The 25,819-nt window shown below is 41.2% G+C and overlaps 1 protein-coding gene across 1 annotated transcript in view; it reads right to left on the bottom strand.

Moving 5' to 3' along the window:
• Positions 1-2,314: 2,314 nt before the first annotated feature.
• Positions 2,315-25,819, bottom strand: part of LOC117519277 (radial spoke head protein 4 homolog A-like) — a 29,526-nt gene continuing 6,021 nt past the window's right edge. Inside the window, exons 4-9 of the mRNA XM_034180610.1 lie at positions 22,222-22,444; positions 9,080-9,367; positions 4,283-4,723; positions 4,057-4,186; positions 2,646-2,763; positions 2,315-2,562 (exon numbers count right to left, since the gene is read on the bottom strand). Of these exons, the coding sequence (XP_034036501.1) occupies positions 2,343-2,562; positions 2,646-2,763; positions 4,057-4,186; positions 4,283-4,723; positions 9,080-9,367; positions 22,222-22,444 (1,420 nt within the window). The 3' untranslated portion in view covers positions 2,315-2,342. The remainder of the gene's footprint in view (positions 2,563-2,645; positions 2,764-4,056; positions 4,187-4,282; positions 4,724-9,079; positions 9,368-22,221; positions 22,445-25,819) is intronic.

Consider the following 25,819-nt stretch of genomic DNA (forward strand, 5'->3'; position numbering starts at 1 on the left):
CATACGGCAGTCGAGGTGGACTCTAACTGCAATCTCATTGTGTTCTAAATATTCTCACAGCGTCAAAACAGCATTTGAAACAGTTTGATCGCATTCAAGGGAAATTCGCTATGGGCAGGCACATCTAATCCTGCCAGCATGTCCCGGACCGCACCCCCCATGCATCCTGTTCGGGGTGCGCAAAGGAAATATTGTAATGTGCAGTGTCTGTGACACGCATTCATTTTGTGAACTAGATGTGAACATTGCGCAATCAAACCGAAAACACTGTGTGTCACTGCGGGTCAGCACGTCTCTGAGCGGCTGAGCAGTACGCACAGCTGAACGCGATGTTATGTCCATAATGAGCATGATATTAATCCATTGTCAGTCCACTTCATGAGTTAGAAGATGTACCTGTAATATTACGTTATCATGGCTGTAACACCTCATTCAGATGGCCACGTCACAGAGGCGTGCGGCGCTTGTAAGTGTGGTGTCACAGCTGTAATAAACATATAATGAATGATACATCTTCTAAACCATTAGAAGGATTGACGATGCAACCATTTACCAAGGCACTACAATGTAAATAAAGTAAGTAATCAACTTTGGAATGGCTGCAGATGTGCTTCCCACCGCATGATGATGACTAGTCATGCCACATCTGCAGCATATACAACCAAAGATCACTGGAGCAGCAATAAAATATAATCCCATGGCTCTGTATAATTTGACCAAGAACTACAACAAAAAAGAATAGTGGACCCAGAGCAAAACCCTGAGGTATCTCATATTCCATAGTTGAGAATTTTGATGTTGCGTTAACACACTGCAGTTAGCCCAGGAAGTATGATCTCAGCCATTAAAGCACCCATTCAAAAATACCAAAATAATTCTCAATTCTCTCCAACAAAATACTTTAATTAACTGTAATCAAAAGCTGCGATGAAGTCAAGCAACAGCAGCATCAAACAATTACAGGTGCATCTAAAAAAAATAGAATATCATGAAAAAGTTAATATTACTTTCAGCAATGACCATCTGTGGCTTAACCTTCTTGTAGAAAGTGTCCGTGAGTGTCTTCTGGACAACTGTTACTTCAGCAGTCTTCCACATGAGTGTGGTTGTGTTTACTGAACCAGATTTGAGAGGTTCACGGTATTCATACTGCATAAATAGTGACTTGAAAAAAAAACATTCAAATATTTTGAGATATGCATTGTAGCTGCCTTCAAAGGCAACTGCCATATATTTAATTCATTATTTTAATACTCTTGTAAAAGACAATAAATACATAGTATTGTTTCATTTAAAAGGTTCAAGAATAAATAAGTAATCATTTCAAGTAAATTCATGTAACTATACTTGTAGTTCATTCGTTTGGATAAAAACACTTCAAGAAGAGGGGTGTCTTGTGTTGAGGATGCTGTATGAAGTCACCTTAATTCTTTGAGTAAATGCGGCCAATGAGATAATTTTTGTTTTTTTCTGTGGTACTGCTTTATTCATCTGCTTACGTGAATTGTTCTTGTATTTTGTGTAAGTTGTCTGTATTTTTGTGAGCTAATTTATGTTTTTCTATCTCTCTGTGTTAGGTCTGACAGCATTATGGAGGCATTATTAAGGGCATGTGAAGGCATGTTGGCCAAAATAAATGTCTGTTAAAACCCAAGAATGATGTGGAGCCTTGATTAAACTCAAAAGGAGTAACATGTAGTTTCTATTTTTATGGAGCTGTTGAGTGTAATTATCAAAATTTAAAAAAATATGATTGAAACATTTTTGTGTCTGTGTACTGAAACTAGGACATGTAAGCTTTTCACTCTCTGAAATACCCAACAAAAATAATGAGCTTTTTCATGATATTCAAATTTTGTGAGATGCACCTGTATTTTTGTGTCACTGTTTACTCTGGTAGTCAGATTATTTTTCGTCACATTATTTTTTGTCACATGAAGCTAAAGGAAACTCGAAAGTCATTTCTAATTTAATTTTTAATTTATTGAAGATACATTGACAGAAGAAACATTGTAAAATTAACACTGAAATGTGACAGCAGAACTCGAACATGTAAATGTCATATATGCGCTAGGTGACTGATAAGCTGCGACCGAACTTGCCCAATACACACTGGGACAGGTGCACAAAAAAACAGGAGCTGATACAGATTGTTTTTTTTTTTTTCTTTTTGATGATTTTACTGCTTTTTTTTTTTTGATGATGATGATGATGATTTTACTGCATTTTGTGTCAACTCTTTTTTTGTCTTACATTACTTCTTCGGACCTTTTGATTTTAACTGCATTTCCATTACAATCAAATAATGATTAAGGGACTGTAAGACATGACTGTGTTGCTGCTCAGTTATCGTACTCATCCTCGTCGGACTCTTCTGTCTCCTGTGCATCTTTCTCCTCTAAGGCTTCTTTCAGAGCCTGCTCTTCCTCCACACTGGGGTCCTGGGCCTCGGTGACCCCAGGCTCACTGAGGTAGCTTTCCTGAGGCGGTGAGGGAACCGGAGGGCTGTAGCCTTCACCTACATTCTTCACACCCCATCCAATGTAGATGTTCTCAAACTTCCTAAGGGAGCAGATTGCTGACTGTAATGCTGCATTCAGGGTGCTGACACAACTCGTACAAAGGCATACTGACAGTAGCCTTACTTTCCATCAGCGTATGCAAATGCTCCTGGCCACAAGTTAGAGCGCAGCACAGCAAAGGCATGCTGAGGACTCAGGCTGGATGACAGCCTGGAGCTCCAAGGTGTGGTGTTATACAAGTCTGAGAAGAACACATATCAAAAAATAACTTTGTTGTACTAAGGCCATAAAGACATATACCTCAGTGTATTTTAAAGTCTTACAATGATCATTCCCTGATGCCAGGTTTTCAACAATTAATTCAACAAATAATTCAGTCAATGCTGAGGAAGGAGCCACGGCCACTAGGCTGGAGGAGAAGGAGGCCAAAGAGGAGGTTTATGAATGTGGTGAGGGAGGACATGCACGCATGTCCTCCTGCAGACATGGTTCAAACGCAAATATCATTTATGATTGATTGATTAATTGATACAGGAGCTTTATTGAACATGTACAAATTGTACGTAAGACAGTAGGATCTTAATAATTAATGTAAATAACAATACATGTATAATTCATTACACACAGATAGATAGATAGACAGACAGACAGACATGTTGTCCGTGGGGATCCACGGGCTCTAGATTGGGTAGTATTTATCAAATAGGTAGCTGACATTTTTCACGGGTGGTAATAAATTATGCAAAGTTTCCATAATGAGTTGGAATAGCGTGTGAGTCTAGAATGTTTTTAGAACCTTAGACTTTAGACCTCAACAATTTTTACAAGAAAAACTCAACCTTCTTATTTCCTGTTCATTATATAAATTTTAATGTTAATTTACTGTCTTAATGTATTTATAAGTTGTTTATGTTCTTATCATATACATATTATTATTATTATTATTATTTCATTTTATTATTACTTCTATTTTGTCATTTGATTTTAAATGGACCACAATGGAATTAAGTGTTTTCACTTTCTTGTGTCATCCATGTATTTTCAACATATTTACAATTATATTATGTACTTACATTGAACTGATTAAATAAAAGCATGCACGCACTCACACTTTTAATATAAAGATGATCTACCGCACCCTGCTGGAATGGCGTGTTAGTCCAGAATGTAGTTAGCCACATTAGCTAACATCCATAGCTTCTCCATCCTTGACCCAAAATACATAAGCATACCAAAAGGCAAATGTCAGCTCTCCTCAGTTTCTGCGTGATCAAAGCCATACACACGCATGCATGCACACAGAAAAATACAGAACAAAAGAGCAACTTATAGTCTGGTGCGACTTACATATACATATATACGCTTTTCCTCATCAAGACATTTTTTAACGTGACTTATACTCCAGAAAATACTGTATTCTGCAGTAATCAGTGTCAAATATGTAAGGTGTGGGTGTTGAACACTCTGACAGCATGTTCTAGTTTCCACTGGATTGACAGGAAAACACCCAACATCAGCGATAAGAGTAACTAACTTGCATCTTGGGAGAGAGGAGTGAGCAGAGGAGGTCCTACTTCTTCCTCATCTTCCTGTTTCTCATCCTCTTCATCTAAAGAATCATTGACCTCTCCTGGCTTTAAAACATTAACCCAGGTACAACGGCCCTGAAAACATCCATATTAAACATTACAGTGGTACAGTGTGTTCACAAGCACCATATGAAGACTTTCTGCATGTGTCAGCCTTGCTCAGAGTCATACCTGTGACAAGATGTGGCTAACATGATGCACCCAGTTTGACATACTTTGAACCATTTCAGCAGTTGGAATACTCTCAAAGTCAGGGTTCACTTCATAGTCCTCATGAGGTTCCTCATCTTCTTCCCCTTCAATCATCTGGTAGAACCCCTGAGGGCACACCTGTGTGCCGGCTGAGATCCAGGCAATCTGTGCTCGAAGGTAGTTGGTTTCATTCCCAGGGAAAGGTGGGTAGCTGATAACTCGAGCATCCAGTCTTCCTGTGAAGAACTTGTGGATCTGGCGAGCTGCACAAATCTGTGCTGGAGTGACTGGAGGGAGCTTAACCCAGGGAAATCCAGGCTCTTTGCACACATAGTAAACAAACTTGTTGCCACCGCTTCCGAAAGCCTCATTTGGCACCACCAGTGGGGGCTTATAGGTTGATTTGGGAAGCAGATCAGTCTAAAATCAAAGTCATCACAAGACAAAAAAAAGTCGGTCATAAAAAAAAATTCTGAGCTGGATGTTCCTAAGGGCTATCAAAGGCAGTGAGACTAATTGCTCACTGCATCTTGAAATGATCCTATGATGTGCATATTATAGCCTCTGAATTTATAGTCCAACTTCTCGTGGCAGAACTGTTTCAACTGAAGCAGAAGACGCGAAAGGTGAGTCTCTAGTGCCTCTTTGGGCAAATGGGGCTCATTCAGCTTGATTGGCAGCTCATCTAGGAGGAGGAAACCCTGAAACTAATCCTATGCTGCTTGTGTTCATACCAGAGCTTGGTAAATTCTTTGAGAGCAAACCCCAAGGAGATATTCAGAGCTGGAGTACCTAAAGCAGCTTCGCTGACTTCAACATCAATTTGGCAACTCGTGATGGCTCTAACTCTTCCCTTGGATTACATTAGTAACATGGAGAGGGGGAACCTACTGCATGGTCAAAAGCTTGTCTTCCATATTACCCTTGCTTATGCCTGTACCTCAAAGAGGATATTCCAGCACCACTACAAAGCAACTACACAGCATGAAATGACAGTTGCTGGTGATAAACCTCAGTACTCCAAACTCCACTGCAGGAATATTTGAACGCACACCAATTCTGAATTTTGTACAGCCACGCTCTACTGGCGTAGAGTGAAGTGCAAAGGGGTCACTTCGAAAGTGGGACAGGTTATCGTGCCTCACTGGACAGCTTCAGCTATGTTATGTTATATATAACTGCTGAGTAGATCCTTGTCATTTTGATTGGTGGTTTGTATGTCATGTGACATGGATTATTTATACCGTATTTCATTGTGTTACCATGCAACAGTTCTTTTTTGCGTGTAATTTTGGTCCTATATGAAATGTGCTATTGCACGCCCCATTCTCACATTACAGGGGGCGGCACTTTGCTACACATGGCGGAGTTCATTTTCCTGGAGGACAACAATTTGAAGGAGCTAACTGACGCTGCTAATTCTTTTAACACACACACACAAAAAAACAAATCCTCCACGCCACAAGCCGTGTGGAGGCATGAAGAGGATGAAGTTAGGATGAAAAGCTGGACAAATTTCTCACGCAATTTTTCACTGGAGTGAGGAAAGCAGACGGCAGCCTTTACATGAAGTCAGTGCATGGCATCACGGACTACTGAGAACAATTTTGGACTCGTATTTAAAGTTTGTGTTGGATTGTTAAGCACCAGTGAGGAGCACCAAAATGTAAGTCCCTTTTCTGCTGTTTCTAAATTAATAAACTATCAAATGACAAGGATCTATTTTCGCTATTATATAAAGCAAATAATTAATGTTTTTCCATTCTTTCAATGGAACTAATATTTCATGAGGTGAAAGATGGAGTGTACTATTCAACGAGGATTCCACCACAGTTCACTTGCCTTACTGGGTGCATGAGGCTTAGGGCTCCGAAAAGCCTGGCAAGTGAACGGTAAAACGCAAGTACATGAAAAGCAGGATGCTGGAATGTAATGATTATGATCACCGGACTATCAATGGACCTGCAGGACATGGGCAATGCACAAAAGTCAGCAGTGATCAACAACGAACTGCTGAGACTGTAAGTGGATAGTGATGAGGCACGTTCTCTGACCAACTACAAGCAGTCATCCAGAAAATCCCAACCAACAAAAGCCTGTTTCTACAACCCCTGGCAAAAATTATGGAATCACCAGCCTCAGAGGATGTTCATTCAGGTGTTTAATTTTGTAGAAAAAAAGCAGATCACAGACATGACACAAAACTAAAGTCATTTCAAATGGCAACTTTCTGGCTTTAAGAAACACTATAAGAAATCAAGAAAAAAAGATTGCGGCAGTCAGTAACGGTTACTTTTTTAGACCAAGCAGAGGAAAAAAATATGGAATCACTCAATTCTGAGGAAAAAATTATGGAATCACCCTGTAAATTTTCATCCGCCAAATTAACACCTGCATCAAATCAGATCTGCTCATTGACATTGACCCTATGCCATGACATTGACCCTATGTGTCTTTTTGCAAGGAATGTTTTTGCAGTTTTTGCTCTATGGCAAGATGCATTATCATCTTGAAAAATGATTTCATCATCCCCAAACATCCTTTCAATTGTCCAAAATATCAACATAAACTTGTGCATTTATTGATGATGTAATGACAGCCATCTCCCCAGTGCCTTTACCTGACATGCAGCCTCATATCATCAATGACTGTGGAAATTTACATGTTCTCTTCAGGCAGTCATCTTTATAAATCTCATTGGAAAGGCACCAAACAAAAGTTCCAGCATCATCATTCATTCAAAGCGCATATTAAACAAATATGTAGGACTGCTTTTTTGCATTTACGCAATATCTCTAAAATCAGAAAGGTCTTGTCTCAGAGTGATGCTGAAAAACTAATTCATGCATTTATTTCCTCTAGGCTGGACTATTGTAATTCATTATTATCAGGTTGTCCTAAAAGTTCCCTAAAAAGCCTTCAGTTAATTCAAAATGCTGCAGCTAGAGTACTGACGGGGACTAGAAGGAGAGAGCATATCTCACCCATATTGGCCTCTCTTCATTGGCTTCCTGTTAATTCTAGAATAGAATTTAAAATTCTTCTTACTTATAAGGTTTTGAATAATCAGGTCCCATCTTATCTTAGGGACCTCGTAGTACCATATCACCCCAATAGAGCGCTTCGCTCTCAGACTGCAGGCTTACTTGTAGTTCCTAGGGTTTGTAAGAGTAGAATGGGAGGCAGAGCCTTCAGCTTTCAGGCTCCTCTCCTGTGGAACCAGCTCCCAATTCAGATCAGGGAGACAGACACCCTCTCTACTTTTAAGATTAGGCTTAAAACTTTCCTTTTTGCTAAAGCTTATAGTTAGGGCTGGATCAGGTGACCCTGAACCATCCCTTAGTTATGCTGCTATAGACGTAGACTGCTGGGGGGTTCCCATGATGCACTGTTTCTTTCTCTTTTTGCTCTGTATGCACCACTCTGCATTTAATCATTAGTGATCGATCTCTGCTCCCCTCCACAGCATGTCTTTTTCCTGGTTCTCTCCCTCAGCCCCAACCAGTCCCAGCAGAAGACTGCCCCTCCCTGAGCCTGGTTCTGCTGGAGGTTTCTTCCTGTTAAAAGGGAGTTTTTCCTTCCCACTGTAGCCAAGTGCTTGCTCACAGGGGGTCGTTTTGACCGTTGGGGTTTTACATAATTATTGTATGGCCTTGCCTTACAATATAAAGCGCCTTGGGGCAACTGTTTGTTGTGATTTGGCGCTATATAAAAAAAATTGATTGATTGATTGATTGATCATCACCTTGCCCAATGCAGATTCGAGATTCATCACTTAATATGACTTTCATCCAGTCATCCACAGTCCACAATTGCTTTTCCTTAGCCCATTGTAACCTTGTTTTTTTCTGTTTAGGTGTTAATGATGCCTTTCGTTTAGCTTTTCTGTATGTAAATCCCATTTCCTTTAGGCGGTTTCTTACAGTTCGGTCACAGACGTTGACTCCAGTCTCCTCCCATTCATTCCTCATTTGTTTTGTTGTACATTTTTCGATTTTTGAGACATATTGCTTTAAGTTTTCTGTCTTGACGCTTTGATGTCTTCCTTGGTCTACCAGTATGTTTGCCTTTAACAACCTTCCCGTGTTGTTTGTATTTGGTCCAGAGTTTAGACACAGCTGACTGTGAACAACCAACATCTTTTGCAACATTGCGTGATGATTTACTCTCTTTTAAGAGTTTGATAATCCTCTCCTTTGTTTCAATTGACATCTCTCGTGTTGGAGCCATGATTCATGTCAGTCCACTTGGTGCAACAGCTCTCCAAGGTGTGTTCACTCCTTTTTAGATGCAGACTAACAAGCAGATCTGATATGATGCAGGTGTTAATTTGGGGGATGAAAATTTACAGGGTGATTCCATAATTTTTTCCTCAGAATTGAGTGATTCCATTTTTTTTTCCTCTGCTTTGTCTAAAAAAGTAACCGTTACTGACTGCTACAATCTTTTTTTCTTGATTTCTTATAGTGTGCCAGAAAGTTGCCATTTGAAATGACTTTAGTTTTGTGTCATGTCTGTGATCTGCTTTTTTTCTACAAAATTAAACAACTGAATGAACATCCTCTGAGGCCGGTGATTCCATAATTTTTGCCAGGGGTTGTACTCAGCGACTTCAACAGTGTCAGTGCTAACCAGGCCTCCTGTGTGACCGCTATCATGTGAACACAACTCTATGCCCATGAGTTCAGCATGTACATGCAACCACACAGCCAGAGTTGGACAAAAGAATATTATGAAATGAGTGTTGCTCGAGTTTTGTATGTTGACTTCTCCCACTTTCTGCTGCTTCTCCACCTTATTCTCCTCAGTCTTTTCCTCTTGCTCATCATCATCGGTGTCATCTGATTTCCATGCCCCTTGCTCCTCTGTGTATTCTGCCTCAGCGATAATGTAGCTGCTTTCTGTGCCAAGAATCTTTCCCCACAGTCGACAGGTGTACAGCATCTTAGACTCTACCAGCTGATGAAGTGCCAGGGTGATCCTCTGCATCTCTTCTTTGCCAAGGCCCACGCCGGCCCGTTCCAGGTAGTAACTCATCTCACTCACATTAGGAGGAAGTGTATCCTGATTATAGACATAATATTCTTAATGCACAGAAAAATGTTTGCTATATGTTACAGGTTCAACAATGTCAAAACCAAACACTTCCAGTATTCCATTTCCATAGTTAGTGACTTATAAATATTCATCCATTCTCTTAATTTACAATGGTTGACTGGCTGGAAATGGGATGATTTTGTTATAAGCTGTTGAATATGAGTGAGTGAGTGATTTTCCACTTTAACCCAACTAATTTGGGGTTATAATTTATACAAAGCCACAACTTTGTATTGAACAAAACAAAATATACAAAATGCAAATCATCTTTGCGGTGGCATGCATCTTAATTTTTTTCCCTCACAAATTTGTCCATGTTTTGCTAGCAGTGCTCAAGCATGATCATCATCAGTGTTGCCAGATACAGGTGATGGTTTCCAGCCCAAAAGCCAGTTAAAAACCAGCAAAAGGCAGACAAAACTATATAACTACAAAAATATGATATTATTTATATAATATTTTAACAAAATATAAATAAATATTTAAATGTCCAAGTTGCTTGTTCTATCATAAAAGCTGCAGCCGCGGAAGCCTATAATTTCGTCAGTGTTGTCTGTCTTGGTGGCTTTGCTCACCAGTCTCCTTCTTCCACTGTCACTAAGATTTTAAGAACTGCCTCCTCCAGACAGATTTATCATACAGTACCATACTGTTTATATTTCTTAATAATTGAATTAAATGAAATCCAACTACAAATGTCATGTATCCATCCCCTGATTTGTCTAAAGAAAACTGGCTGTAAAAGGAATTATTTAGTTATTTCTTTATTTCGTTATACTAAAGCAGGGGTAGGCAATCTGTTCCAGAAAGAGCCATGAGGGTGCAGGTTTTCTTTGCAGCCACTGACTCCACCAGGTGATTTCACTGATTAACTAAAATCACCTGGTGGAGTCAGTGGCTGCAAAGAAAACCTGCACCCTCATGGCTCTTTCTGGAACAGGTTGCCTACCCCTGCACTAAAGGGTGAAATTACTTATGCACCCCTTCATTTCTGCTTTCACATTTAAACAGAATTTTTCATGTTGAAGAGATTAGATTTCACTGTGAGTTTAAAGGACATCATTTTGTTTTTTTTGTTTTTTTTATGTCATTCAAACATTCAGATGTGTAATAGCTCAAGGGTTCACATACTTTATCTTGCAACTGCAAATGTGAGGAGTTCCATCTGTGTCACATGGAACCCAAACTAAGCTGCAGCCCCCCTGGCCAAGCAGGGCCCCATAACCACAGCAAACACCATAGAGGACATACAGTGAGGAAAATAAGTATTTGAACACCCTGCGATTTTACAAGTTCTCCCACTTAGAAATCATGGAGGGGTCTGAAATTTTCATCTTAGGTGCATGAAAACTGTGAGAGACATAGTCTAAAAATAAAAAAAATAAAAAAAATCTGGAAATCACAATGTATGATTTTTTTTCTTTCAAAATCTTTTTATTAAATTTCCAACGCGAATGTATTCACATGTATACATACATGCACCCACATATATACATACATATACATACACGTATACCCTCATATATTCCCTCAGCCCCAACCAGTCCCAGCAGAAGACTGCCCCTCCCTGAGCCTGGTTCTGCTGGAGGTTTCTTCCTGTTAAAAGGGAGTTTTTCCTTCCCACTGTCGCCAAGTGCTTGCTCACAGGGGGTCGTTTTGACCGTTGGGGTTTTTACGTAATTATTGTATGGCTTTTGCCTTACAATATAAAGCGCCTTGGGGCAACTGTTTGTTGTGATTTGGCGCTATATAAATAAAATTGATTGAAATTGATTGATTGATGTATACGAGGGCTGTCAATAAAGTATAGGTCCTTTTTATTTTTTTCAAAAACTATATGGATTTCATTCATATGTTTTTATGTCAGACATGCTTGAACCCTCGTGCGCATGTGTGAGTTTTTCCACGCCTGTCGGTGACGTCATTCGCCTGTGAGCACTCCTTGTGGGAGGAGTCGTCCAGCCCCTCGTCGGAATTCCTTTGTCTGAGAAGTTGCTGAGAGACTGGCGCTTTGTTTGATCAAAATTTGTTCTAAACCTGTGAGACACATCGAAGTGGACACGGTTCGAAAAATTAAGCTGGTTTTCAGTGAAAATTTTAACGGCTGATGAGAGATTTTGAGGTGATACTGTCGCTTTAAGGACTTCCCACGGTGCGAGACGTCGCTCAGCGCTCTCAGCCGCCGTCGTCAGCCTGTTGAAGCTGAAAACCTCCACATTTCAGGCTCTATTGATCCAGGACGTCATGAGAGAACAGAGAAGTTTCAGAAGAAGTCGGTTTCAGCATTTTATCCGGATATTCCACTGTTAAAGGAGATTTTTTTAATGAAAGACGTGCGGACGGGTCCGCGCGTCGGGACGCAGCCGACGCGGTGCGGCGGCACAGGAAAAACACCTCCGTGTTGATAACGATTTGTAAAATCCAGGCGGCTTTTGATGGCTTTCAGTGGAGTGAGTATATGAGAAATTTTTGAACAGCTGGACATGTTCCAACTTGTCCTTAAGGCTTCCAACGGAGGTGTTTTTCCTGTGGCAGAGCGTCGCGGCGGCTGCGAGCCGACGCTGCAATCCGCCCGCACGTCTTTCATTAAAAAAATCTTCTTTAACAGTGGAATATCCGGATAAAATGCTGAAACCGACTTCTTCTGAAACTTCTCTGTTCTCTCACGACGTCCTGGATCAATAGAGCCTGAAATGTGGAGGTTTTCAGCTTGAAACAGGCTGACGACGGCGCCTGGGGGTGCTGCACGACGTCTCGCTCGTGGGAAGTCCTTAAAGCGACAGTATCACCTTAAAATCTCTCATCAGCCATTAAAATTTTCACCGAAAACCAGCTTAATTTTTCGAACTGTGTCCACTTCGATGTGTCTCACAGGTTTAGAAAAAATTTTGATCAAACAAAGCGCCAATCTTTCAGCAACTTCTCAGACAAAGGAATTCCGACGAGGGGCTGGACGACTCCTCCCACAAGGAGTGCTCACAGGCGAATGACGTCACCGACAAGCGTGGAAAAACTCACGCATGCGCACGAGGGTTCAAGCATGTCTGACGTAAAAACATATGAATGAAATCCATATAGTTTTTGAAAAAAATAAAAAGGACCTATACTTTATTGACAGACCTCGTATACATGTACCCACACACATGGAGAAGAAAAAAAAAACAAAAAAACACACACACAGCAAATGCACCTTGGAATTGAATAGTACAAATATAAAAACAATAATAGCAACAACCGAACACATCTTCCCAGTATTAGGCAGGTACCGGTATGGAAAGTACAGTTAAGTGTTGTGGGCTGGGGTGTTTGGCTGGCTTGGTTTTTGTTTTCTGTTTCTCCCACCAGGTGGTATGTATTCAGGACTGAGTGGCTGAGCATCAGGACCTCACCCTGAACACCTGAGGCTTGTTATCACGTGCAGGTCATCAGGACTCACAGCTGTGGTGTATTTTGTCTTAATCAGAGATTGCTGCATTTAAACCTTGAATGCACAGTGTGTGATTGCCAGAGACTCGACCTTGTGAGCAGACGTGTGAGATCGACGTCAGGAGAACAATCGCACCATCACGGACGCAGAGACCGCCCAGTCTGTGAAGGAGGATTGGGTGAGGTCTCACGCTCTTCAGCACACTTCCTGAGGTAATTTGGTTTTGGTGACTTTTATGAAGTAATGACAGTGGATTAGGTGTCCCTCACACCTTGTGTTAGTGAGCTGTCACGTTATGCTAATTGTCTAATCAGCTTCTGCTGCAGTGGAGATTTGAACTGAGTTGTTCCATGCCTGCAGGGTAAGAAGCTGATGTATAGATTTAAGCCAGGAAGTGTTTGCTGATTGCGTGCACCTTTGAGTTGTGTCTCTCTGTGTGGAGTTGGACTCACCTCATGTTTTCTTTCTTCACAGACTCGGTTTGTCGCGGCCACCTGGGGGGTGTCGGCGGGGTCCCTGGGTCCAAACTGCTGTGGCTCCGGACCGTTTGCGCTGCTGAGAGCGTGCCGTGTTTTCACCTCACCAGACCGCGGACTGTTTAGTTGTTTAGCATCACTCACTGTTATGTTTATTAAATTCTGTTATCCTTTGAACCGTGCTCTGCTTATTTTATGCTGGGTCCTTCAAACGCTGGGTCGGTGCTCCGACCGCGTCCGAAACATAACAGTTAAGTGCTCTACCCTTCCAAGTGTTATGCAAACACCTATGTAGGAGCGTATGACGACTCCACTTAATCTTATTAGGATAGAGGTAGGACGTTGAACCTGCTCCCCCCCCCAAAGAAATACAGCTAAGGCACACACATCAGTCAGCAGGCTTGTCGTTCTTCAAATATTGAGCTACTTGGATGTCAGGGGCCTACTCCGCAAACGTATTTTACAACGCGTACGAATCATGAAAGTAAGTTAGGAAGGATCCCCAAGTATTATAGAATTTGCCCTCAGTGCCTTTCAGTGAGAAGCGCATCTTTTCTAGAGCAAGACAGTGCATAATTTCCCTCAGCCATTGAGTATGTGTGGGCGAGGTCGCCTCCCTCCACTTAAGCAAAATGGCCCGCCTGGCCAACAGGAGAGAGAAGGAGACCATGTGGTGCTCCACCGAAGTCAGACGGGGGTCGTCAGGCCCAAAGGTACCAAATAAGGCCATCATAGGATTTGGGTGGAGTTCACGTTTCAGGATATTTGAAAGAGCACGAAAAATCTCACTCCAAAAGGTTTGTAAATGGGGGCATAACCAATACATGTGGAAGAGTGTGGCATCGCCCAAATTACATTTCACACAGGTAGGGGTAACATCGGGATATATGCTAGCTAATTCCGCTTTTGATCTGTGAGCTCTATGGACCACTTTGAATTGGATTAGGCAGTGTCTTGCACACAGTGACGATTTATGAATCGAGTTTAGGATCAAGTCCCAACAGTCGGTGGATATCGTGTCTCCTAGGTCCTGTTGCCACGCCTTTCTGGTCTTGTCTAGTGTCAAATTCGAGAGTGCGATAATGTTCCGGTATAGTTTAGAGAGTGCGCCCTTCAAGGCTGGATTAAAGGAGAGAAATGTGTCAATTGGATTAGCGCCTGGTTTGTTGGGGAAGCATGGCAGGGTACGTAGCATAAAATCTCTGACCTGTAAGTAACGAAAAAAGTGCGTTTTGGGCAAGTGGAATTTCTCAGAGAGTTCGTCGAAAGAAGAAAAACTGTTGCCCTTGAATAAATGTGAGTGTGAGATGATGCCCTTTTTATGCCAGTCCGTAAAGGAGGTATCATACTGAGACGGGGCAAAAAGGGGATTGAATGCAACAGGGCTGAGCATGGAAATTTCAGCAAGACTGAATGCCCTCCTAAACTGAGTCCACACCTTCAATGCGGAGCGCACTACTGGATTCTTTATTTGTTTGGGTATTGGGTAGTTAGTTGGGGCGCCAAGCAATGCAGAGAGTGACATGTTTTGAACTGAGTTCAGCTCAACTGTTAGCCATTCTGGGACATCCGATCGAAGGTTGTATTTATACCAAAAGGCGAGAGAGCGAATATTCGCTGCCCAATAGTAGGAGCGCATATTTGGTAATCCCATGCCGCCGTCAATCTTCAAACGTTGGAGGACAGCTTTGCTTACTCTGGGTTTCTTATTCTGCCAGATGTATGAAGAAATAGTCGAATCCAACAAGGTAAAAAAGGATTTGGGAACAAAAATAGGTAGAGATTGGAATAGGTATGTAAACTTAGGCAGTATGTTCATTTTTACGGAATTTATACGACCGGCTAGTCTCAATGAGAGGGGTGACCATTGTTGCAGAGACGTTCTCACCTGATTGTGGAGAGTTAGGAAATTTTTGCGGAATAAGTCCTTAAATTTATGGGTGATCTCTAATCCTAAATAAGTAAACTGCCGTTTCTCAATTTTAAGGGGGGTGCTGCTGTAATCAGCCACCAGGGCCTCATCATTTAATGGAAAAAGCTTTGTCTTGTGGATGTTAATTTTGTAGCCGGACATACGTCCAAATTCTTCAAACAGAGATAACGCCGCGGTCAGACAGTTAATTGGGTCAGAGATATACAACAAGAGGTCATCAGCGTAAAGAGAGACTTTATGCTCCACGCCACCCCTATTGATGCCTGGGATGTTAGTGCTGTTTCTAAGCGCGACTGCAAGTGGCTCTATCGCTAAATCAAATAGGATCGGGCTCAACGGACAACCCTGTCGTGTTCCACGGCTTAGTACGAACGGTTGGGATGTTATGCCATTCGTCCGTACAGTTGCCTTAGGTGCGGCATAGAGCAACTTAATCCAGCCTATAAACATGGGGCCGAAGCCAAATCTGCGTAGTGCTGAAAACAAATATTTCCACTCGACACGGTCGAATGCTTTCTCCGCATCAATAGAAACAATGCATTCCGGAATTTTATCTTGAGAGGACGTATATAGCACGTCAAGAAGACGTCTGATATTAAAAAAAGCATGGCGGCTTTTAATAAAGCCGGTCTGATTGGTGGCTATTATATGAGGGAGGGCCTCTTCCAATCTGAGAGCTAGGACTTTCGCAAAAATTTTGGCATCCGTATTAAGGAGGATGATAGGAGGCACAGTCAGTTGTGTCTTTTCCTTTCTTTGCAATAAATGATATGAAAGCCTCAGCTACTGATGGTGGAAGTGAGCCACGTTGGTGTGACTCATGTAGGACCGTTGCAAATTGCGATGAGAGGGGTTTGGAAAACTGTTTGAAAAATTCAGCGGGAAAACCGTCAGGACCCGGTGTCTTCCCAGACTGCATCCGAGAGATGGCTTGGGTTATTTCTGCTTGTGATATAGGAGCCTCTAGCTTCTCCATGAGGTCTACGGGAACAAAGGGAATAGGTAGTGAGTCAAGAAAAGTACTAATACTAGCCTCATCTCCGTCAAATTCAGAGGAATATAGACTGGAATAAAAATTTCTAAACGTAGTGTTGATCTCATTGGGGTTGGAAGTCATTTCCCCATTTTCAGAGCGGATGGCCGATATGTGTTGTTTGGCTCTGCGTCCACTTAGCAAGTTAGCGAGTAGTTTCCCCGATTTCTCTCCGTGTTCATACAGTGTGCAATTGGTTTTCAGGAGAATGTTTTGTGTTTGGTAGGTTGTCAAGAGGTCAAATCTGGTTTTGAGTTCAGTCTTTTTGTTATAAAGCTCAGGAGTTTGGTATTTTGCGTACTCCTTGTCAGTGTTGTGGATTTCAGATAGGAGGTCTGATTGGTCTTTCCGGGATTTTCTTTTGAAGTTTGCTGTATATGAGATAATTTGGCCTCTCAAATAGGCTTTGAGTGCTTCCCAGACTGAGAGTGCAGATATGCCAGGAGTATTATTAGTTTCAAGAAATAGAGAGATCTGTTCCTCTATAAACTTGATAAAACTATCATCTGAGAGTAGTGTAGAATTAAATCGCCAATGTCTTGAGGGGTTTGGGATTCCGGGGAAATTCATTAACATTGTCAGAGGAGCATGGTCGGAGATGACTATACTCTGATAGTCACATGAGCTGACTTGGGGAGCAATTTTGTCATCCACAAAAAAATGATCTATCCTGGTAAATGTATTGTGCACGGGGGAGAAAAAGGAATATGCCCTATCATCAGGATGAAGATGGCGCCAAACATCAGAGATTCCGCCCTCTGACAAAAACGATTCTATGTACGAGGCTGACTTAGTCCTCATAGCTGGCTTGGAAGAGGAGTGATCTAGTACTGGGTCCATCCAGCAATTGAAGTCCCCGCCCATGATTAGGTAGCGTGAGTCTAACTCTGGAAACTTGGAAAAAGTTTTTTCAAAGAAGGTAACATCATCCACATTTGGAGCATAAATGTTAACTAGGACAACACTGGTATCAAAGAGTTTCCCAGAGACAATTAAGAACCTGCCATCTCTGTCAGCTATGATGTGAGTTGGTTCAAACAGTACATCCCTAGACATGAGAATGGCCACCCCCCTTGCCCTAGCCTGGAAGGTAGAATGAAAACACTGCCCTGTCCATTTGGAAAATAACTTAGAGTGCTCAGATGACTGCAGGTGAGTTTCCTGCAGAAACACAATTTCTGCCTTTAATTGTTTCAGATGGGTTAGCACCTTTTTCCTCTTAACTACATGGTTCAGACCCCTGACATTCCAGCTCACCAAATTAACTTGTCTAGCCATTACCATTTAAGTGAGTAAAGGAAAGGAAGAAAAACTATATATATGCATATACATACACATATGCACATGCATGTACTGACACACAGAAGATAAGAAGAAATAGATAGACCTGCATGTGTGCTTGCTGTAAGAAACAGAACCCTCTCCCCCCCCTCCCAACCCTACCCATAACATCCAAAGAACAGACCTTCTTACCACTACCCAAAAAGCAGCTGACTCGAACTGCAGCTGCATACTTCTTCCATGCACTACTCCATGCATATACTTCCCTGTGTAACTACTCATTCTCCCTGGATTGAAAGTTAATCAATATTTAACATGTTGAAGAGGATGTTAACGATAAGAAACCGTGATAGCCGCTGGGGCTGTAAGCCGCATGTCTCCTGTGGCGCAACTTGCCCTGTAGACCTTGTCCAATGGCTTGCAGACAGAGAGGTCCAGAACTCAGTTGCCAGCTGAATAAGCATGATGAGGTGTCATAAATCAGACCAACATAAGCAGGAACGTTGTTCTTGGTATACAGTAGACAAGTGCTACTACAAACGAGGTACTTAATAGGGAAAAAAAAAAAGGGGGGGGGTAATGGGAGCACCTGGCTGGGAGCCACGTAACATGGCCAGTCCTTGGTGTTGAGTAGGCTGGTGTGACCAAGGTGAAGAACCCTTATTAGAGTTATTATTATTATTTTTTTATTATAAAATAAAAAAATATTAAATAAATAAATAAATGAAAAATAAATAAACAAAAAGGGTGGGGGTCGGTGGGAGCGCTCAGTTGGAAGCCACGTGACATGTTCAGTTTACAATGTATGATTTTTTAATAATTTATTTTATTTGTATGTTACTGCTGCAAATAAGTATTTGATCCCCTACCAACCAGCAAGAATTCTGGCTCACACAGACCTGTTAATTTTTCTTTAAGAAGCCCTCTTATTCTGCACTCTTTACCTGTATTAACTGCACCTGTTTGAACTTGTTACCTGTATAAAAGACACCTGTTCACATACTCAATCAATCACACTCCAACCTGTCCACCATAGCCAAGACCAAAGAGCTGTCTAAGGACACCAAGGACAAAATTGTAGACCTGCACAAGGCTGGGACGGACTACAGGCCAACAGGCAAGCAGCTTGGTAGAAGACAACAACTGTTATGATTATTTATTAGAAAGTGGAAGAAACACAAGATGACTGTCAATGTCCCTCGGTCTGGGATTCCATGCAAGATCTCACTTTGTGGGGTAAGGACAGTGGTGGGCACAGATAACCAAAAAATTAACTTTGATAACAGATAATCAGATAACTGAAAAGTTATCTTTGATAAAGATAAAATGATAAACCACCCAAAAATGTGTCCGAAGTTACAGATAACCAATAACCGATAAATTCCAGTATTGTCTCTGGTACATTTGCAACTACTAACAAGCTGAATTTGAGTTTTAACACCACGATCGCTCCTGGTAGCATCAAAAGCGACAACAGACCCAAACAATTCTGTCATTTGTACAAAGTTAAAACATATATCTTTTAATGTTGAATAATGCACTAATTCTGAAGTTTTGTAACAAACACAGACAGATCGCAAAGGATTCTGGGTAAAATGTGCCTCTGCTAAACAGTGATTGGTTGAGTCATTCATTATGTAAACCAACACGTTAATGTGACGTGTCGTGTGTTGGTGTTTACAGATAAATGTGCTTTTGTAAAATATTAAATTTTTTTTATTTGTAAAAACAGGCATTTTTACAGAGCACTGGAAGTGTCATCGCAAAATGTTTTGCATGTGGAGAGAATGTGCGCTCATTTTATTATATTGTGCGCATGTTTTATTATATTGTACGCATGTTTTAAGCATCGTTTGAGTAAAACAAGGGCACGATCTACTTAAACGTGGACACAATTTGTAAAACATGCACCCAATATTGTCTTGACACATAAATGTTGGCTAATAGCCAACAAGCCAGGAGACAGTGTAATACATTTCCCCATTAGAAATGGATCTGGTCAGAGTGTATCATCATGGTTTGGGTGCACAAGGACATACAGAGAACTCCAGCTACCCAGCATGACATCATCTGGAGTTTAAGCACATTAAAAAGGATGCTGAGGGCGAAGCGTCTTTCCGTCGTGAGGATGACAATTTAGGTCATATTATGAAGTTCATTTGAACAAAAGGAAAACATGCGCACGTTTTATTAATTCGAGGGCTAAATTAAAGGAAAACATGCACACAAAGTATTACAGCCAGGAAAACGTGCGCATGTTTTATTAATTTGAGAGCACGTTTTATTAATTTGTGGGCTCAATTAAAGGAAAACGTGCACACAAATGATCATGGCCAGAAAAAATATCACTTTAAGTGACCTCTCCCGGGTTCCATACCCCCATCGAGAGTTTTTGTAAATTAAGTTTGAAAAAAAAGCTTGTGTTTACGTTTTGCTTCTGGAAACACAAGTCCAATGTGTGGTTTTTGAATGTACAATGTGTGTGAGAACATAAATCGTGCGCTCCGAACTCTCACAACGTGCAGTTCTGTGGTACACCTTGAGCTGTAGCCGAGTACAGTGATTGAAAATATATCAGCCCAGCTTCAGGGCCAATACTGCCTTGAACACTACTGGCCAGTACATGGCAGTAGAGACCTCGAAAACTTGCCAAAACAAAAATTCCAGATAATCCGTGAGTGCTACATTTAAAATGCGTGGAATTTAATAAACGCAGACACAATAACGTCTATAAACCCAGAGAATATATTTATGAGAGTTTTAGGCACTAGAGTTTAATGCTGTTGTCCGTAGAGCCTGACCAGAGTGTTTCAAATGCATTTCTCATGTCGTGAACGTACTGAGAGTATCCTATCACCCATAATGCACCTGGGCACAGCATATATCCACACTAAAACCTTAAAAATTAGCACATTACTTTAAAACTAAAACATATATCTGATATTTTCACTTTATAAAACTTCACACATGACGTTAATTTAAATAACTTGTCCGATATTAGTTTGGTTAAAAGTTGAACCATAAGTTAAAAATGTATGCCTCTGGATGACTTGGGTGATATTGCCCTCGTATTAGTATGGGGTTAAAAGAAATTAGTTTTTTTGGGGGGGGGAACCAATTCTCCTTTGCCTGCAGAGGATACACATCAGCTACCAAACATTTACAAGGTAGGTGCTCAACTGATTTAAAATTTTATAAATGTTTGTAGCTGTTCAGCTTTATTTACCACGTTATTGCTCTAAAAAGTGTCGGACAAAAATTTATAGCAAGATAATTAGTCTGATAATGGTTTTTAAAGTTATCTAAAAAGATAATCCGATAATGAAAACATTATCTTCGATAATTATCGGTTATCGGAACTGTGCCCACCACTGGGAAAGGATGATTCTGAGAAAGCTCAGAACTACACAGGAGGACCTGGTTAATAACCTAAAGAGAGCTGGGACCACAGTCACAAAGATTACATTAGTAACACATGATGCTGTCATGGTTTAAAATCCTGCAGGGCAGCAAGGTCCCCCTGCTCAAGTCAGCACATGTCCAGGCCCGTTTGAAGTTCACCAGTGACCATCTGAATGATCCAGAGGAGGCATGGGAGAAGGTCATGTGGTCAGATGAGACCAGAATAGAGCTTTTTGGAGCCAACTCCACTTACCATGTTTAGAGGATGAGAACAACCCCAAGAAAACCATCCCATGGTCATGGCTGGGTCTTCCAGCATGACAATGACCCCAAACATACTGCAAGGGCAACTAAGGAGGGGCTCCATAAGAAGCATTTCAAGGTCCTGGAGTGGCCTGGCCAGTCTCCAGACCCGAACTCAATAGAAAATCTTTGCAGGGAGCAGAAACTCCAAACCTGAAAGATTTGGAGAAGATCTGTATGGAGGAGTGGACCAAAATCCCTGTTGCAGTGTGTGCAAACCTGGTGAAAAACTACAGGAAATGTTTGACCTCTGTAACTGCAAACAAAGGCTACTGTACCAAATATTAACATTGATTTTCAAAGGTGTTGAAATACTTATTTGCAGCAGTAACATACAAATTATTTAAAAAAAATCATACATTGTGATTCCCGGATTTTTTTTAGATTATGTCTCTTACAGTGGACGTGCACCTAAGATGAAAATTTCAGACCCCTCCATGATTTCTAAGTGGGAGAACTTGCAAAATCGCAGGGTGTTCAAATACTTATTTTCCTCACTGTAGGTGAGACAGAGCCATTACCCCGCACTGACAGCAGACCTGCCACCCAAGTAAATAAGTTAAGAGTTTTTTTTATTGTCATGTGCACAGTAAAAACAGGCAGTAATGCCACAGAATGAAATTCTCCCTAGAAAATGACCCATAGTACACGCAACCCTGTCACATGTGGGAGTGAAGCTACCCTATGAACATGAGACACAGGAAAGAAACCCCCAACCCCAATGCTGGACAGAATCCAGAACCCCAAAGAGACAGCAGGCCACCACCCACCAGTGTAAGAACAAGCAACACCTCCCCCTGACCTACATCCCTGGGTTTCAACTTAATGTGTTCTTTTCCACGCTGCTCCACCATGTTCTATGAAATATGTGACAAACAATTTTGAGTTATCAGGTGAAAACATGACCTGTCTGGTGGAGGTGAAAAAGTGCGTGTGTGCAATGGCTGCTGTAAATGTTTTCAGTACCAGTTTCTCCTCTCTGTCATCATCCTCTCCCTGAGAATACAGCAAGCGCTGCTTTTCAGCCAAAAGCTCAGCATCAGTTGACTGTGGAAACTCTTGGAAGTTTTGGTGACTGTCATTAAATAAACTTCGCTTCACCTCGAGGCTCACATCCTCAATCACATCCACAGCATTTTCTGGACACTCATCCAGCACCTTCATCAGCACACATGTCAGGTGATCATAGCTGAAACATCACAAAGAGCAACATGTACTGGGCAGTGGATGTCATTTCAAAGAAACAGACAGCTGATGAGTGAATAATGGCTAATATATTTATGCTTTATGTATTTTCTTTGGGGGTGGTAGGCAAGTGGTTAGTGCCCTTGGTTTCAGTGTGGAAGGTTCCTGGTTCAAACCCCATCCCTGCCACATTTCTCCATGTAATGTAGAGTTGTGTCAGGAAGGGCAACCGGCGTAAAAACCGGTGCCAATTCAACATACATATCCACCTCAGATTTGCTGTGGCAACCACAAGTGCAAAAAAGGTCAATAGCCAAATGGACTTACTATTTAAAGGGACAGATCAATCAATCAATTTTTTTATATAGCGCCAAATCACAACAAACAGTTGCCCCAAGGCGCTTTATATTGTAAGGCAAGGCCATACAATAATTATGTAAAACCCCAACGGTCAAAACGACCCCCTGTGAGCAAGCACTTGGCTACAGTGGGAAGGAAAAACTCCCTTTTAACAGGAAGAAACCTCCAGCAGAACCAGGCTCAGGGAGGGGCAGTCTTCTGCTGGGACTGGTTGGGGCTGAGGGAGAGAACCAAGAAAAAGACATGCTGTGGAGGGGAGCAGAGATCGATCACTAATGATTAAATGCAGAGTGGTGCATACAGAGCAAAAAGAGAAAGAAACAGTGCATCATGGGAACCCCCCAGCAGTCTACGTCTATAGCAGCATAACTAAGGGATGGTTCAGGGTCACCTGATCCAGCCCTAACTATAAGCTTTAGCAAAAAGGAAAGTTTTAAGCCTAATCTTAAAAGTAGAGAGGGTGTCTGTCTCCCTGATCTGAATTGGGAGCTGGTTCCACAGGAGAGGAGCCTGAAAGCTGAAGGCTCTGCCTCCCATTCTACTCTTACAAACCCCAGGAACCACAAGTAAGCCTGCAGTCTGAGAGCGAAGCGCTCTATTGGGGTGATATGGTACTACGAGGTCCCTAAGATAAGATGGGACCTGATTATTCAAAACCTTATAAGTAAGAAGAAGAATTTTAAATTCTATTCTAGAATTAACAGGAAGCCAATGAAGAGAGGCCAATATGGGTGAGATATGCTCTCTCCTTCTAGTCCCCGTCAGTACTCTAGCTGCAGCATTTTGAATTAACTGAAGGCTTTTTAGGGAACTTTTAGGACAACCTGATAATAATGAATTACAATAGTCCAGCCTAGAGGAAATAAATGCATGAATTAGTTTTTCAGCATCACTCTGAGACAAGACCTTTCTGATTTTAGAGATATTGCGTAAATGCAAAAAAGCAGTCCTACATATTTGTTTAATATGCGCTTTGAATGACATATCCTGATCAAAAATGACTCCAAGATTTCTCACAGTATTACTAGAGGTCAGGGTAATGCCATCCAGAGTAAGGATCTGGTTAGACACCATGTTTCTAAGATTTGTGGGGCCAAGTACAATAACTTCAGTTTTATCTGAGTTTAAAAGCAGGAAATTAGAGGTCATCCATGTCTTTATGTCTGTAAGACAATCCTGCAGTTTAGCTAATTGGTGTGTGTCCTCTGGCTTCATGGATAGATAAAGCTGGGTATCATCTGCGTAACAATGAAAATTTAAGCAATACCGTCTAATAATACTGCCTAAGGGAAGCATGTATAAAGTAAATAAAATTGGTCCTAGCACAGAACCTTGTGGAACTCCATAATTAACTTTAGTCTGTGAAGAAGATTCCCCATTTACATGAACAAATTGTAATCTATTAGACAAATATGATTCAAACCACCGCAGCGCAGTGCCTTTAATACCTATGGCATGCTCTAATCTCTGTAATAAAATTTTATGGTCAACAGTATCAAAAGCAGCACTGAGGTCTAACAGAACAAGCACAGAGATGAGTCCACTGTCCGAGGCCATAAGAAGATCATTTGTAACCTTCACTAATGCTGTTTCTGTACTATGATGAATTCTAAAACCTGACTGAAACTCTTCAAATAGACCATTCCTCTGCAGATGATCAGTTAGCTGTTTTACAACTACCCTTTCAAGAATTTTTGAGAGAAAAGGAAGGTTGGAGATTGGCCTATAATTAGCTAAGATAGCTGGGTCAAGTGATGGCTTTTTAAGTAATGGTTTAATTACTGCCACCTTAAAAGCCTGTGGTACATAGCCAACTAACAAAGATAGATTGATCATATTTAAGATCGAAGCATTAAATAATGGTAGGGCTTCCTTGAGCAGCCTGGTAGGAATGGGGTCTAATAAACATGTTGATGGTTTGGATGAAGTAACTAATGAGAATAACTCAGACAGAACAATCGGAGAGAAAGAGTCTAACCAAATACCGGCATCACTGAAAGCAGCCAAAGATAACGATACGTCTTTGGGATGGTTATGAGTAATTTTTTCTCTAATAGTTAAAATTTTGTTAGCAAAGAAAGTCATGAAGTCATTACTAGTTAAAGTTAATGGAATACTCAGCTCAATAGAGCTCTGACTCTTTGTCAGCCTGGCTACAGTGCTGAAAAGAAACCTGGGGTTGTTCTTATTTTCTTCAATTAGTGATGAGTAGAAAGATGTCCTAGCTTTATGGAGGGCTTTTTTATAGAGCAACAGACTCTTTTTCCAGGCTAAGTGAAGATCTTCTAAATTAGTGAGACGCCATTTCCTCTCCAATTTACGGGTTATCTGCTTTAAGCTACGAGTTTGTGAGTTATACCACGGAGTCAGACACTTCTGATTTAAAGCTCTCTTTTCAGAGGAGCTACAGCATCCAAAGTTGTCTTCAATGAGGATGTAAAACTATTGACGAGATACTCTATCTCCCTTACAGAGTTTAGGTAGCTACTCTGCACTGTGTTGGTATATGGCATTAGAGAACATAAAGAAGGAATCATATCCTTAAACCTAGTTACAACGCTTTCTGAAAGACTTCTAGTGTAATGAAACTTATTCCCCACTGCTGGGTAGTCCATCAGAGTAAATGTAAATGTTATTAAGAAATGATCAGACAGAAGGGAGTTTCAGGGAATACTGTTAAGTCTTCTATTTCCATACCATAAGTCAGAACAAGATCTAAGATATGATTAAAGTGGTGGGTGGACTCATTTACTTTTTGAGCAAAGCCAATAGAGTCTAATAATAGATTAAATGCAGTGTTGAGGCTGTCATTCTCAGCATCTGTGTGGATGTTAAAATCGCCCACTATAATTATCTTATCTGAGCTAAGCACTAAGTCAGACAAAAGGTCTGAAAATTCACAGAGAAACTCACAGTAACGACCAGGTGGACGATAGATAATAACAAATAAAACTGGTTTTTGGGACTTCCAATTTGGATGGACAAGACTAAGAGACAAGCTTTCAAATGAATTAAAGCT

This window comes from Thalassophryne amazonica, chromosome 10 (assembly GCF_902500255.1).
Source record: "Thalassophryne amazonica chromosome 10, fThaAma1.1, whole genome shotgun sequence".
Lineage (NCBI taxonomy): Eukaryota > Metazoa > Chordata > Actinopteri > Batrachoidiformes > Batrachoididae > Thalassophryne > Thalassophryne amazonica.